This window comes from Coturnix japonica, chromosome 24 (genome assembly GCF_054131305.1).
Source record: "Coturnix japonica strain WE chromosome 24, WE-NBRP24, whole genome shotgun sequence".
NCBI lineage: Eukaryota > Metazoa > Chordata > Aves > Galliformes > Phasianidae > Coturnix > Coturnix japonica.
This window is the reverse complement of record NC_140686.1, coordinates 4520887-4535877: the sequence shown is the minus strand read 5'-3', so window position 1 is coordinate 4535877 and position 14991 is coordinate 4520887. Positions and strand designations below refer to the sequence as shown.

Here is a 14991-nt window from a genome sequence, read left to right as displayed (position 1 = left end):
TGTGACCACGGCAACAGTTTCCAATGATAGTATAAACTTACAAATAAGTCTAACGTGGTTCAGTCAGCTCTCCTTGGTGTGACAGCTCAAATCCAAAATGGTTGAGTCAGCTCTCCTTGGAATGGCAGCTTCTGGCTCTGGGATCTCATCTTCTGGGCCTTGCCAGCAGACAAGAGGGAGCAGGGATGCCCACCTGCATCCTGTTCTTCACAGGACACGATGGTATCATTCCCCAGTTTTCCCATACCAATCTGGAGCCAGATCTTCTGCCAGTAAACACTTCTGAGCACCCTCTTCTGGAGGTGAACAGCTCTGGAGGAAGGTGCTTTCAAATGTCCACAAAGTGATGTTGATTGTCACACAGTAGCACCCATCACTTGCCTCCTCCATAAATCAGTTACAGTCTTGTTGGTGAACCTGAAGACAAAAGGTCAGCGCGCTGGGACAAGCAGCCACACACCGGTATCACAGCATCACAGAATGACCCAGGTTGGAAGGGACCTCATGGATCATGAAGAACAAACCCCCCTGCCTGGCAGGGCCACCAAACATACACCTTTACTAGATCAGGTTGCCCAGGGCCCTGTCCAACCTGGCCCTGAACACCTCCAAGGACGGGGCATCCACAACCTCCCTGGGCAGCCTGTTCCAGGGCCTAACCACTCTCCTAGTAAACAACTTTCCCCCTAACATCCAACCTAAATCTTCCCTCTTTCAACTTAAATCAGTTTCCCCTTGTCCTGCTATTACCAGCCCCCTCCTCATCCTATGTGGAACACCAGTGCCAGCAGTGCGGCCGCCATTTTAGAACCCTCTCCACGTCACCTTGGTCACCGCTGCCGCGCGCAACACACTCGCCTCTGAAAGCTGTGTCAAATAATAGCCATGTCGGCAGCTAAGAGGGCGAGGATAGACGTTTGCCCAGGTTCAGGCGGGAGGATGGAGCTGGGGGCCCTAGGAGTGAGAAGGAGGAGGGGGCCCGCCATGACCACCAGGCAGAGGATGGGTAAGAGAGCCATTTTCCATCGTGCCTGGACCAGCCCTGTGACCACCACCCATGTGGAGCCAATGGAGGTGGATCCACCTCCAGATGAGCCAATGGAGGTGGATCCACCTGCAGAGGAGCCCATGGAGGTGGATCCGCCCGCGGCATAGCTGGCCTGGCACCACACCACCGTGCCAGGCCCCGCACTGGCATGGTCACAGCTCCACCGTGGCTGGTCCAGGCGCTGAGCTCCTTACCTGCTGCACGGCCCCCACCCCCAGCATTAGCTGGGTGGTATTTTTGTAACATCTGTTCCTCCTTTGGGCCTATTCTGCAGCCACATTCTGTGGGCCCCCAGTCCCATCTTTACCCTGTTTGTTCCAGTCCCTGTTTCTGTAGTTGTTTTTTGGGTTTAGTTTAGTTTTAGAGTTAGGTGTAGGTTGTTGTTAGTGTTTTTGAGTTAGGCATAGGTTATTTTTCATGTTTTCGAGTTAGGCATTGCTTATTGTTCACTTTAGTGTTAAGAGTAGGTTAGGAGTAGGTTTAGTGTTAGGAGTTGGTGTTTTCCTGTTAGGAGTTTGTTCCTCTTCATTCTTTAGTGTTAGGAGTAGTTGATTGTTCCCATAGTAGAGTTAGGCATAGGTTACTGTTGGTACTGTAGGGTTAGGCGTGGGTTCCTACCAGCAGCTGGCAGCAAACAGCGCTCGCTCGCTCGGTAAGCACACGTCTGCTTTCTCCCCCGGAGCCGTGAGTGCGACTGCCATGAGAGCGGAGGTCTGATACCATCTGCGAGGGATGGGATTTGCATCCGGTGGCTTTTCTGTTGCAGAATGTCCAGCAGCAGAGCATGAGTGGCCGTGAAATGAAGCTGGGCCTCAGGAGAGCAGTCTGGAGCTGCGTCATGAGCTTCCTGCATGGCCAGCGCAAGGTAGGTGTGCCTTACTGTAAGCGTGCGCTGAAGCAGTGTTGGTTAAGCACGGCTCATTCCTCTGTCTGCAACAGATGGGCTTTCTGCGCGCTTTATTGCTGTGGCCGGCATTGAACAGCACAGCAGCAGCGAGGCCTCGAACATGTCCACAACCAGGTACGTGAATGTGAGTAAATTTAGCTGTGTGAATGATGTTATTGTTCATATTAGTAAGGCAGTATTCACATGTGTGTGATGGTTCTCAGGGGTAGGTTTATTCTTGCCTGGTAAATTTTCCCTTCTTTGACACCCACCCGTCCTCTTGCTTCTCTTCCCCTCACCTGTATGTGCAGCAATACTGAAGGCTGAGGGCTCTTCTCCGAGGCAGGCGCTAAAGGGCAACTGAAATGCAAGTTTGATGTCCCTCTTTCTTCTTGGGTCGGTAGCCCAAGGTGACCAAGCTTCACAGCACTTCTCTAAGTCAGCCTGGAAATGTTTCTAGCAGGAAGTAACTCCATCACAGTGCCTGAGAGTAATGATGCCTCTATTTTCCCCCCTCACAGCAGGCAGCCTCCATAAGAGAGCAGTAGAGCAGCAGGCTGTCTGTGCTATGGCTGCTGAACTGCATTTCTGGCCACCTGAGATCCCTGAGCCCATGCTAATGAAGAACATGCTGAGCCACGGACTCTTCTATGGAGCCGTTTTGCAGCTTCTCTGTGCTGGCCATCATGCTGCCAGTTTCCAGGTCCCCAAAGGCAGTAAGTGGTGCTCTCATGGGCTGGGAGAAAGGCACGGGCAACCGGCAGGGAGGGAACCATCTGTAGCTGTTGCCAGCAGCCTGGAGGTGCCAGCTCAGTCTTATCCTGCGGCTGCTGCTGCACACTATGAGCTGCCAGGCAGAGGGTCCACCTGCCCGTGCAGGGACCACCTTGCAGGAAAGGGCTTTAGGCTCTGGTTTGTGCGGGATTTGGGGAACGAGACAGGGGTGGAGATTCTTGTGTGCCCGACTGTCAGGAAGGCGGTTCCCAGTTCTGGCAGCCCAACGTGCCCAGCAGGGTGACTTGAGCTCCCAAAGCGAGCCGCCAACCAGTTGTTAGCTGAGAAGGTTCCCTGAGCGTTTCTGAATTGATTCTTGTAGGACTCGGAGAGTTTGGGGACTGAGACTTGGGAGAGAGTGAAGAAAGCAGAGGCAAGGCAAGCGCTGCTCAGCTGAGGAAGAAAGCCGAGAAGGAAAGCAGAAAGCAACGAGGATGGCTTGAGCGAGAAGCTACAAAGGACAGCAGAACCACCTGCAACTCTTCCTCGGAGGTGGCACCAAAGGCAGCTGACTGAACAGCCCAGTTTACCGGCACAGCCGTGCTTTCCCTGTCATGGACGGTGGAGATGATGGAAGTGAACTGGACAGGAAGGGCTTGTGCTGCGTTAGAAGGAAAGAGGGCTTCACCTGTGCAGGACTTGGTGTATGGCAAGAGCTGGAGATGCTGTGTTCCTTCAGGGTGTGTCTCTTGAGGTCCAGGGCCAGTGTAGGCTTAGGTTGAATTAGGGCTGGCTGGGACTGGAGAGGGAGGAGGTGATGTAGCCCCATGGTCAGGCTTCTCCTTGGGTCTGACTGGAGGCTGAGTGACTGATTGCTAAGCGGAAATCGTGGGCACTGGGGTTTCATTTTGGGGTGTGGGCGGGGTAATAAATAGAAGCCGAGTCCTTTTGTACGCAATAAAATTGAAGCGAACTTTCTAAACCTGGTGCTGCCTCTTTCAGTAGCTGGTCAGAACGTCCCTCGCTCGGGCTGGCAATCGCAGGGCGATGAAGCGGTCGGCTTCACGTCTCTCCCTTGACATGGTGCAGGTTTTCCTACGTTTCCTTGTTGGTCTTCCCAACCTGTGGCCTTTCAGCCAACCCGTAAGTGCTGGTGACAGGCTGTGAGCATCTCCTTACTCTCTGAGGTCCGACAGAAAGAAACCAGAGGAGGGGAAGCAGCCCGCGAGGAAGAAGGGTGTCCCGTGCTCAGCCCGTTGAGTTGGCCTCTCTTCCCTGAGGGTTCTTTCAGCTTCTGATGCACCGTGTGTTGCTGTTTGCCCTGGAAAGCCCAGCTGCACGCTGGCAGCCGTGGCCTGTGCATCAGCCTCCCCTTGAGGCCCAAGGAGTTGTTTGTTTTTATGTATTCAGTATTGGTGTGGCATTTTGTTGTTTTGTTCAGCTTTGAGATCAAGGGGTAATTTAACACCGTTGGAAGTAATTGGGGTTCAGGAGTAGCACATGTAGAATTTTGATCATGCAGCAAGTTGTGATTCCTACTGTGTTAAAGAACTGGCACACACATATACGCCTGCAGCCGGAGCTTGATTGACTCTCGTCAATACGGCCTTCCAAAGCCCGGCCCTGGGGAGCTGTCCAAAAATTTTCCAACATTTTGTATTACCTAAGTTTATTTTAAACAGCCAAGGAGGAGTAATCTCTTAAAGGCTTTTTTAAAGGCATTGGACAAGGTTTTGATTATCACGTCTCAGGAAGCTTCTGCATTCCACCTAGTGCTAATGGGATAAATCAAGAGCAGATTACACAAGAGATTCAGGCCTTGCTGCCAGTCTTTTATGAATCAGAACTTTGTTTCATGTTGCCAGATATTGTGGTTTCCTTTTCAGGAGATTCCTTTGCTGTATAATAAGAAGGCCAACTGCATCCTGGCCTGCATCAGAAACAGTGTTGCCAGCAGGAGCAGAGAGGTGATTGTCCCCCTGTTCTCAGCACTGATGAGGCCGCAGCTCGAGTGCTGTGTTCAGTTTTGGGCCCCTCAGGGCAAGGAAGACATGGAGGCCCTGGAACGTGTTCAGAGGAGGGCAACAAAGCTGGTGAGGGGTCTGGAGCACAGGCCGTATGAGGAGCGGCTGAGGGAGCTGGGATTGTTCAGCCTGGAGAAGAGAGTTTCACTCTCCCATCTTCTACAACAGGAGTCCATTCTTCTTTCTTATCGTTGATGGGCGGCAAGTTTCCGTGGACTCTGCATTCTGTTCTTGAGCTTACGTGCCCGCAAGCGTCTTGTCCTTCAGCGTGGACCCACTCCAGCTCTGTGAAAAGGCTGTTCTCACAATTTGGAAAGGCTGTTCTCATGGTTCGGGAGACAGCCAGAGCTGGGGAATGGATGCATGGCACCCTAACTCTGACCAGCAAGGGAACGAGAATGGAAATGCAGACACTGCCAACTTCTACCAGTTTAAATCTGCTTCCAAACTGTTGTGGTTTGGTAATTTGCTTGGTGTTGCTATTCCACATCAGAACATCATGTGGGATAACGGGAGTAAAGGACACAAGATTTTTATTTCTTTCTTTTCTTTTTCTGTGGACAGCCTTAAATGGGCATGGGGGGAGGGAAGCGGCAGCGGAGGGGAGGCCACCCTGCCCCATACATGCCCCCCCACCCCATAACTCCCCCCACCCCACATATGGCCACCCCTCCACCCCATAGAAGCTCCCCCTGCCCCACAGAAGGCCCCCTGCCCCATATAAGCCCACCTCCACCCCACATATGGCTGCCACCCCGCCCCACAGAATAGCTCATGAAGCTTCTTTAGAGCAATACAGTTTATTCAGTCTAAATGAACATGTGAACTTAATTACTCCACCATACAGTAAGCCTAGGATGAGGAATTAAATAGATCCCTTTATGGGTTTTGACATGAGTGAGGTTTTGGCAAGTTGTGCAATTTTTTATGATCTTTAGTGGGTTTTGTTGTTTCTTTTTTCCTTCCTAAATTAAAAACAAGAGCATCTTTCCTTCTGATACAGATTATGCCTCAATCTGTAAGTGTAAATCAGAGGCAGACTTCAGGCACAGGAAGGCAGTAAACATACACAGTTATAAATTCAAGTACATTTGGACTTGATAAAAGCACAGTAATCCACTGTTAACTGAGAAAGCCGCTTGGCATTCTGATCTGCTCATCATCATGGGAATCTTGCTACCCTTGTGGAGATGTCTTACTTTTGAACTCAGTCCTGTCCTGTTTCTGTCTAGTTCTTCGTAAATACTGATGCATCAGGAAGGAGAAATACTAGGGATTACTAGGAAGAACAATAGAACAGCAGGCATCATTGTGTCATTGCGTAAATACCTGGTATGCCTTGAATTTCAGAGGGTTGCAGTAGGAAAATGCACAATGAGCAGAAGTTAGAATAACGAGAGGTATGAAATGTTATATGTCAAGGAAAACCTGAATAGACAAAGGCTTCTCAGTGTGGAAAAGGCACAGCTGTAGAGTCAGCTGATTGCTGAAATGGTACAATGAGGTGGGAGAATACCACGAGAATTTGGCATTTAAGTGATAGAGCTCAACAGTTAAATTTAAGCAATAAAAACAAAACTAAGTCTTCACTTTCTAGGTTTGCATCAGAGGATTTTAACAATTGGTAACTTGTTTTTTATTACAGTGCTGTCATTGGTGAGATCGATGAAGAGACAGATTCAGCTCTTGACTTAGGGAATATTCGAGCAGAACCCTTAAGTTCAGTTGTGCATTGAAAAGAAGAGAATGCACAAGGACTTTGTAAATCTTTGGTTGTACAGACCTATTTAACAATGTTCAACAGTTTTTACAAATTGTGCGTAACTTGTCTAGTCACCAGTTGTTTTTTTTTTTATTATGAATATGTTGTAGTTTCGCTTGTAAATTAAAGTTTCTACATTTTACTAAGTATGTTTTTGTTGGATTTACTTTGGACATTTCATGCTGTGTAATTTCACTATGAATAATGGGAAACTCGAGCAATATCAGGACAGGGGGCTCTGGTATAGAGTTCAAAGAAGGTAATGCATCTCTATTCACAGGCTGACAAAGATGTAGGTGCTAGAGCATTCTTGGAGAAGCTGAGAAAGGTGATTTCAGACTCTTTCAGAAAAGACTGCTGACAAAAACTGGCAGCACAAAGCCCTATTAGGTTGATAGGCTGTGCATTGTTGAACTCTTCTTCAACAAGGTAGGCAAAGGATGGTCTGCTCACGGGTCTGGTTAGAATTTCAGACTGCAATTCAGTGCTGCCAGGAGGGAGACTACTCAGAAGCAAAGTTCTGTGTGACAGCTTAAACTGTCAGCTGTGAAGTTTGGTTACCTACACATGTAGACATCAGCAAAGTTAAGATTATTTTTTACTTTTGGATTGCATTCAAATTTTCTGTTTCAACAGCAGATTTTATTTCAGTTTTGATGCCATTGGTTTTGGTCTGGATTTGACCAAAGACTGTGCTGGTTACACTGGTGAAGAAATCGGAGAGAGAAGAACTGGTAACAAAGGGGTTCTTTAAATCAAACAGAAGGCCCACTACCCTTCTAAAAACTACAAAGGTGAAATCATAGCCTAATAAAGTTACACTCTACAGTGGATTGTTAGGTCTTAATTAGAGCTTAATTTTGAGAGAAGTTTCATTCTCAGATGTTGGAAGAAGTCTGGGAGAGGAAAAAGGGAACCACAAGCCGTTATTGTTTTGGACAGGGCTGTGCCAGTTGCTGTGTGCCATTTGGCTGGCTGCTAAGATTCCTGTGGTTTCCCACTCTGTACGGATGTAGAAAAGAAAGTGTTTCCTAGGAGATAAGTGGTAATTTCTGCAAAAGAAGTCCTTTCTCTCACTGAAGGAAAGAAAAAAGTACTCAACAAAGAAGAACAATTCTCAGGCTTGAAGGTACTCTCAGTACGGACTGCTGGTCTTAAGACTGACAGATGGTTCCTCAGTACATGGAGAGTCCTACTGAAATACATATAAGGTGTCAGTTCACAGTGTTCTTGAAAAGCGGCTTTTCCTGCCAAGAGCCAAAATCAAGAGTATGATAAATAACAAGAAACTGAGTAAAATTCAATGTGTCCTTGCAAATTAGCAAACTGATTTTACAAAAATGAGCAGGGAAGAGAAAGATGATGTTGAGGACAAAAGGAAGTAACACTGAATTGGAGGTAATCGTCATAATCCACTACATTTCCTGTGTTGCCTGATGTTGGTCGCTTCCTCCTTTTGTTTATTTAAAAGACATCTTGGAGTTAAGGGACAAATCTTAGCTAACACTGGAAAAGGATGTCTCCAGTGAAAGGACTGAGCTGGCTTATAAAAAGATGTGTTGAATTCATTTGGTGTGCTTGAAGCAAAACAAAAGCCACCTTTGTAGTCAAAGAGCAAGTTCCTTAATTGCAATCCGTGTGCAGAGCCTCCGTGTCCACACGTCTGCAAAATTCTTCAAACATTAGTTGGTCAACCCATAGGCTGAAGGAATGTGATTCTGTTTTGAGGACTTAGTCTGATAAGGGAGGCTTTCTGTCCAGCTCATCCCTTGCTATCAGCTACAGCCTGTTATCCTTAGGCCTTGGACTTGGTGAGTATCAAACATGCTGAGCTAGATCTGGAGACTCATCAGGTAGTGTGATGTATCTAGTACGATTCCATCAGTATACTACCTTCCCAACAAACATACCAGTTCTGTATGTGTGAATAGATGCTTTTCCACCTATTAGCTTCCGATGGGTGAAGCTGTGCTCCACTGAGAATTTTACTCTGCAGGTAAAATGATCCTAAATACCTGGCTGGTGTTCTCAATGCCTTGCTGAGAGGTGATTTAGTTGATTCCATGGCTGACAGTTCATGGCTTGGTATTTGGTCATGTTCCTTTAGGAACTGAATGACCTTGAAGGCACTTCTCAGCACAATGAAAGCCTCTCAGAAGAGACTCAAACTCCAAATGGGAGTAATGCCGCTGTAACTACATGGTTTATGCTTTCAAGGTTTATTTGGTCTATAGTATTTGTGAACACATCTGCCTCTTTCGCATCCTTCAGGCTGTGGGTTTAAGGAGTGACAGTGACAACCAAAGGAAGTGTGAGCCATGGAGCCAGACATAGCAGCTCTGCCTTCATGTCTGGCAGCACTGTATGCAACTTGGCTAATTTTTAGTAATTGTATTTTCATTCCTACCTTCCAGCTGTGTGTTCTGCTTAGTGATTAGAACCATGAAAGTCCATGAGTTTTCTTTGAGTGGAAGAGGGTTCTTCAGTCTCAATTGCTGTCCAGTCAATGAGGGGAAACTTGTACCAGGTTTAGTTTAACTACATGTGGCAGAAGGTAATGAGTCAGGTGTTTGCCTTGAAAATCCCACACTTGCCTCTAATATTCTTTTAAGGATTTATTTATTTATTTATTTATTTACAGTAATTTTTACAGCATTTACAGAAACTGTGACATTTCTTCCAGTAGTAGAATCTTCCCTGAAGAAAATAAAAGCTCTGCTGACGAAGGTAGAAATCAAAGGTGAAAACAATAGCAGTCAGACTCCTGCCAAGAGCCACTTGCCTGCACTGTGATCCTGACCTTATCCAGGCAGTAATATCTTCCTTCCTGGACCTTGCAGCACGTTCCAGGAACTCGGGGACTTGTGCTGAACAATGTGTTGCTGCTGTTAGTCTGACATCAGTAACGCTGGCCCTGAATGGGTGCCAAGAAATGTCACTCCACAATGAACTCCTCCACTTGCACTGTTATATAAACGGTGTTGGTTTCTCCTGGGGACACGAGGGCAGGAGGAGGGCAGTCCCTGTACGATTTTTGTTCTCTGAAACATCAGTAGTGGTTGTTCCCCACACCTCCTTGTCATCATTGTGTCATGGTTTTGTAATTTTGTAATTTTGCTATCAGTATTCCACATCACAACATCATGTAAAGTATGGATACTTCTATTGAATGTGCAGTCCACAGAAGACTACTACATATCCCAGAGAACAACAGGGGTAACGATAAGTCATGGGACCAGGACGCTGTATAATCTCGTTCCCAGGCTGGAGTGCCCTCCTCCTTCTCTCGGACTTCTCGGAGAGTGGGAAGCGTTCCAGCCGTGTCGCATAGAGTTCACAGTCGGCCTCTCTGTTTTCGGGGACTCTCTCTCTGTTTGTTCGATTTGTTAGCCTCAATTATATTATATTGTGTTATCTTGTATTTCGATATCATATCCGCAGGCACCGAACCCCAAGGGGCCGCACGCACTCCGCCTCACTGCTCCGGCAGCCCAACTCTAACTCGGTCCGGTCCCAGGCTCGGCGCAGCTGCTAGTCCGATGGCAATGGAAATTATAATAATTGATCACAGTCTGTTACAGATTTCTTTGTTCTTTCTCCACACCCACTGCTGCATTTGACTAGTCTTTAAAAAATCTGTCATGGGTTACTTAGATTTACCTATGCCCGTGACAGGGGAAGCCACCCTGTGGGCCCCTCCCCGGGGCCCAGAAAGGAGGGGGAAAAAGGGGAATGGGATAAAAACAGCGGCAATCTAAGGAGGAAAAACTTATTTTACTAAATATGATATCGAAATACAAGACTCCTCACAAATTGAGGATTTCCCCTGCAGTTTCCTTAAATGACAGCATTCCCTGTCCCTTCTCTATCACAAGGAACTATCCACTCCCTGCACTGAATCTAGTTTAAAGTGCTGGTAATCAATCCAACCAGCTTTCTCCCAGGCATGCTTTTGCCCCACCTGCTCTGTCACATTCTGTCTGATGTCCACATACCTGGTCTCTCAAAGGCCTGCCCAAGATCACAGAAACCAAAACCTTGATCTGACACCATTACCTGAGCCAGTAATTTACCTGGCCCATTCTCCCCCTTCATTTCTCAGCCCCCAATCAGCAGTACAAAGAAGACTACTTGTGTTCCTGATCCCTTCAACATCTTCCCAAGGGATTCAAAGTCCCTTTTAATGTTCTGTAATTTCCTTTTTGCAGCCTCCTGGGACCCTACTTGAATGAGACCTTGAGTGGGTAGTAGCCTTCTATTTTATCAGAGGCAGTAGAGTCTTCTTAACATCTGTGACATGTGCCCCCAGATAACAGCAAACTGCTCTGGAGAGGTTATTTTTGGTGACAAATTCGAGGCCTCAGTGCCTCCCAGCAAGGAGTCCCAATTACCAAGGCTCGTCAGCTGTTTTTGGTGGCACTAGTTTTAATAGGACTCCTTGGTTGGCCCTGCCCTGCATGCTTGTTGTATGCAGTGGAAGCAGGGACAGGTAGCTGGGAAGGGGCCAGGGATGCTGTCTGGACATGCATGGGATCAGGAAGGCTGAGGCACAGATGGAACTGAACTTGGCGAGGGATGTAAAAATAACCAGAAGGGAGCCTACAGGTGCACTGGGCAGAAGTGACAGACCTGGGAGAGTGCACTCCCTCTGATAAATGAGGAGGGAGAACTGGCTTTAACCAACATGGAGAAGTGCAAGGTACTCTATGAGTGCTTTGCTGTCTGGATTCTGCTGGAGATATTCTTCCACCTGGCTCCTGGCTTGTACCAGCTGGAGAGAGCACAAAGGGCCACCAGAAGTTATCTCATAAAGGAATGGCCAACCTGCAGAAAAGGCTCCAAAGATCCCCCTCCCAAGCATGGCCAGGTTTACAACAGAGACTTTACCCTCGGCTTCCTGTTAATGAATCACCACCGAAGACCTGAAAGTGGTTCAGCACACCCATTGAAATAATTAAAGGGCTGTAGCAAGTCATAGAGGCAAGGAATGAGGTGGAAAGCAAGTCAAGAAGGCCAACAGAATAAAACAAAGATGTACCAGATATGAAAGTTTATTAAATACCAAGTTGGAACATAAATATCTGGAATTAAATATAGCATATTAGTGTCACAAAATACATTCATATAAAAAGGTGCAGTACCAATTGGACAGAAGGTTGAAACATTAATTTTCCTTCTTCCCACTATGAACCGCTTCAGGTTCATCATGTGTTCATCTACCAACTGTGAATGTCTTAAGATGAGTCAAATTCTAATGCAAAATCCAACAAGGATATCAAGTCAGAAATATCAAAAAGGTCACATTAAAGCTTTCTTGGCACTGCTACACACGCACAGTATTTTTAAACCCTAGGTGCGTGAAAGTGACAGCAATGTAAAGTGCATTCTTCTCCAGCTTAATCACTGCTAAAACTTCCACTTAACCAGCAGAAATATTCACAGCATCAGGACGGAAACAGCTGGCAGGAATCCAATCAAAATCTCCTATGCGTTAAAATAACACTGGAGACTCTACCACAAACAGTGGAAGGGTTAACTAGAACCAAAGGAATGCTTCTGGTAAAACCTTTAACAAAAAACATGGAGCAAAATAATGTGTCAAAAACATTTTGACAGTTCCATCAAGTTCAAGAACCAACCTTACTCAGTCTGACAGTAATTAAAAATAGATATGGTTCTTATCCTGAGTGCAAAATAAACTGACTACCCCTCGGTGACCAACAGGTAAGTGCAGAGTGTCAACCTATTTAATATATTTAAAATTTATATTCAAACCGCAGTAAAGATGTTTCCACACTAAGCTGCAGGATGGGAAGTCACAGACCTCCTATGTAAACAAATGATCTCCAGTACTTTTCCCTTTACATTTTAAATAAAAATATATTTAGATCAGGTAATTTTGGTTTAAAACATCCCGGTACTCCTGTACCGCTCTGCAAAGGGGATCCTGGTCAACATTGAGATTTTTTGAAGATCCATAAGTAGATTTCATTGGAGAAGCTCTAGCAGTTTCAAGCTCAGCGGTGGCTGGAAAGAAAAGAAACAAGATTGACGATGTTACTTTTACAGTAGATTGAGTCAAATCAGTCACTGTAAAAACATTACTGATAACTGATCAGGCTACGCTCTACAGAGATATTTAAAAACTTCCAAGGAAAACACAAATCAAAAAGGACAGGCATAAAGGAAGAAACATTTTTTCACATTCAATGATCAGCCAATACAATTTTTAAAGCTAGTTAAAGAAATTCCAGGTTTTAGAAACACAGAATGGTTTGGGCTGGAAGGGACCTTTTAAGATCACCCAGTTCCAATCTCCCTTCTATAGGCAGGGACAGCTCCCTCTAGACCAGGTTCCTCAGAGCCCCATCCGGACTGGCTCTGAATGCCTGCAAGATGGGGGCTATGCACAACATCTCTAAGCAACCTGTTCCAGAGTCTCACCACCCTTACATTAGGAAGTAAAGAGTTTCTTCCTAATATCTAGTCTAAATCTACCTACTTTCAAGTTTACAGCCATTTCTCCGCATCCTGTTATTACATGCCCATATATATATATGAAAGTTTTAGCCTTAACTTTAACTGCCAGGGATGTCTTAACTTTCCCTGGCTAAACCCTCTTTCGTTCATGGAAACACATCTTCGATGGAAGCAGAAAAGGATTTTCAGTACTTCCATCCATCAGCCTTTTCCAGACAAGATCCCCAGACCAAGCAAATACTACGGCTCCTACTACACATGCAATTATGTTTGAATATGCAAATGAGCACATGGCAATGGGCTTCTGTCTATTCAGGGAAATTGGAAGAGCTGTGAAGCAACAGCTGGATTCTCAAGGGCTCCCTGCTTCAAAATAACTCTAGGAACAGCAGCAGTGACTCTGGCAGAATGCTAATTGTGAAACAGTATGAATTCTTCTCTGAAGACCTGGCCTTTTATTATAGAACAGGCTTTACACTGCATATTAAAAGCAATCAGTTCATGCTGTGTTTGCCTATATACTGCTGAATGATTTTTACCTAAAGAAAGGCTATCTTTTCCACTGATTCTTCTTTATCCAAAGACAAGTATGACAACATGTCAGGTACAAAAAAAAAAGCAATGAAAAAGAGCGAGCAAAAATTAAGAACACCAGAAAATGTATATGGTATATTTGAAGTGCTGAATGCAATGAATGTATGCAGAAAGAGAAGTAGTGACAGAAGTCCATAAAAATCTTATTTCTGGGCTTTTTTTTTTTTTTTTTTACATTTGATGTTTGTGCCTGAGGATGAAAGGTGACTTCAGCTTAAGCCAAGTGTATCTGTGCGGGGGAGATGGTTTGCTCTCCATGCTTTTTCTCAAAAGTAGCTGCAGAACATTCTGAAGAGTATATTGGTTAGCAGGAAGTTTTCCATTAAAACTCTTTAAGTTAGAGTTAAAAACAGCCCCACACTGTGCTTCAAACAGCACAAATCTTGACAACTTTTGAAAATAATTACATAGAAGTTACGAACAGTCATCACCTTCCTTAAAAACACTGATATCAGAGTAGCATATTACCTTGCTGAAGTTCCTTATTGATTTTTTCCTCCAATTCCTTCTGTACCTAGAATTATAAATAACACATGCATTATAAATAACACTGCACATTTTATTAAGTAACAGAAACCAGCTTGGATCACTAGAAAGGAGCATTTGCCCCTCGCTCTCCCAGGAGATGTTTATTTACTGTCATTTATTCTGAATGCAAAGTTTTCATAAGGAGAAATTAGACCTTTTAAGGGGCCACAGTCCAAACACCGTATGCGATCATTTACATTTGAAGATATTTGCGACTCCTGTGTTATTTTCCATCAGGTCTTTAACGCATAGAAGTAATTGTCAAAACAGACAGCATATAGCTTCCAGACTCATGTCATTAGCAAATACAGTTAAGTGCTTGGAGCATGTGGCTTACGTGGAGAGGCTGAGAGCATCAGGACTGTTAAGTCTGGAGAACAGAAGGCTTGTGGTCTCACCTACAGATGTAATTATCTGACTGTGGGATGCAGCATAAAGAAGACAGAGCAAGAAATTTCTCGGTGGTGCCAAGTAAAAGAACAAGAGGAACAGGCAGAAGTCAAAAGAGTGGAAATTTATAAGACTGCTAAAAATCAGGAGTGCAGACAGGAAATAAAATCAGAAAGGAAACAGAAACTGAGAGACGGAATGGGAAGTAGGTGTTCCCTTTCTTATGCTACCAGTAGGAAAACTGGTTTCATGAATCCATGCACTCACGCTGGTTGCAGCTAGCAGAAGTCACTATTATTTCCTGCACCCACTTTTCAGAGCTGCATTTCTTTCTCTTGTTTGTAATCAGTGCAATTTGTTTCTTCAAACAGTTGCATGGACAAAGTAATTGATACCAGCATTTTGAATAACGGCGGCGTAAAGTATTTTCAGCTTCTTATCCTTGAAGCTTTATCAAAGCTTTTGCAAAATCAAAGCCAAAATCTACACGAGCTTCCTCATCCCAGGAGATGCTCACACTCTACTTCAGATAACCTCCCTTACTTTGAAAAACACCAAATGTGCA

General features: G+C 45.3%; 1 protein-coding gene, 1 long non-coding RNA gene and 1 pseudogene across 4 annotated transcripts in view; 2 read left to right on the top strand and 1 right to left on the bottom strand.

The window, feature by feature from the left end:
- Positions 1-1738: 1738 nt before the first annotated feature.
- Positions 1739-3630, top strand: LOC146757101 (uncharacterized). 2 transcript variants are annotated; one of them, XM_085523453.1, is made up of 4 exons: positions 1739-1913; positions 1988-2069; positions 2456-2650; positions 3031-3630. In XM_085523453.1, the coding sequence occupies exons 1-4, from the start codon at positions 1833-1835 to the stop codon at positions 3051-3053; spliced, it is 381 nt and encodes a 126-aa protein (XP_085379579.1). In that variant the 5' UTR covers positions 1739-1832; the 3' UTR covers positions 3054-3630. The 2 variants fall into 2 exon arrangements, with proteins under 2 accessions (XP_085379579.1, XP_085379578.1); XM_085523452.1 differs by having other exon boundaries at positions 2456-3064.
- A 753-nt stretch (positions 3631-4383) lies between these two features.
- LOC146757100 (uncharacterized) lies at positions 4384-6580 on the top strand. The gene is made up of 2 exons (XR_014937108.1): positions 4384-5133; positions 6318-6580. It is a non-coding gene; the product is annotated as an uncharacterized LOC146757100 (long non-coding RNA).
- A 4889-nt stretch (positions 6581-11469) lies between these two features.
- The window catches only part of LOC146757099 (uncharacterized), a 47475-nt pseudogene continuing 43953 nt past the window's right edge, over positions 11470-14991 (bottom strand). Inside the window, exons 40-41 of the transcript XR_014936947.1 lie at positions 13977-14022; positions 11470-12461 (exon numbers count right to left, since the gene is read on the bottom strand). The product of XR_014936947.1 is annotated as an uncharacterized LOC146757099 (transcript). The remainder of the gene's footprint in view (positions 12462-13976; positions 14023-14991) is intronic.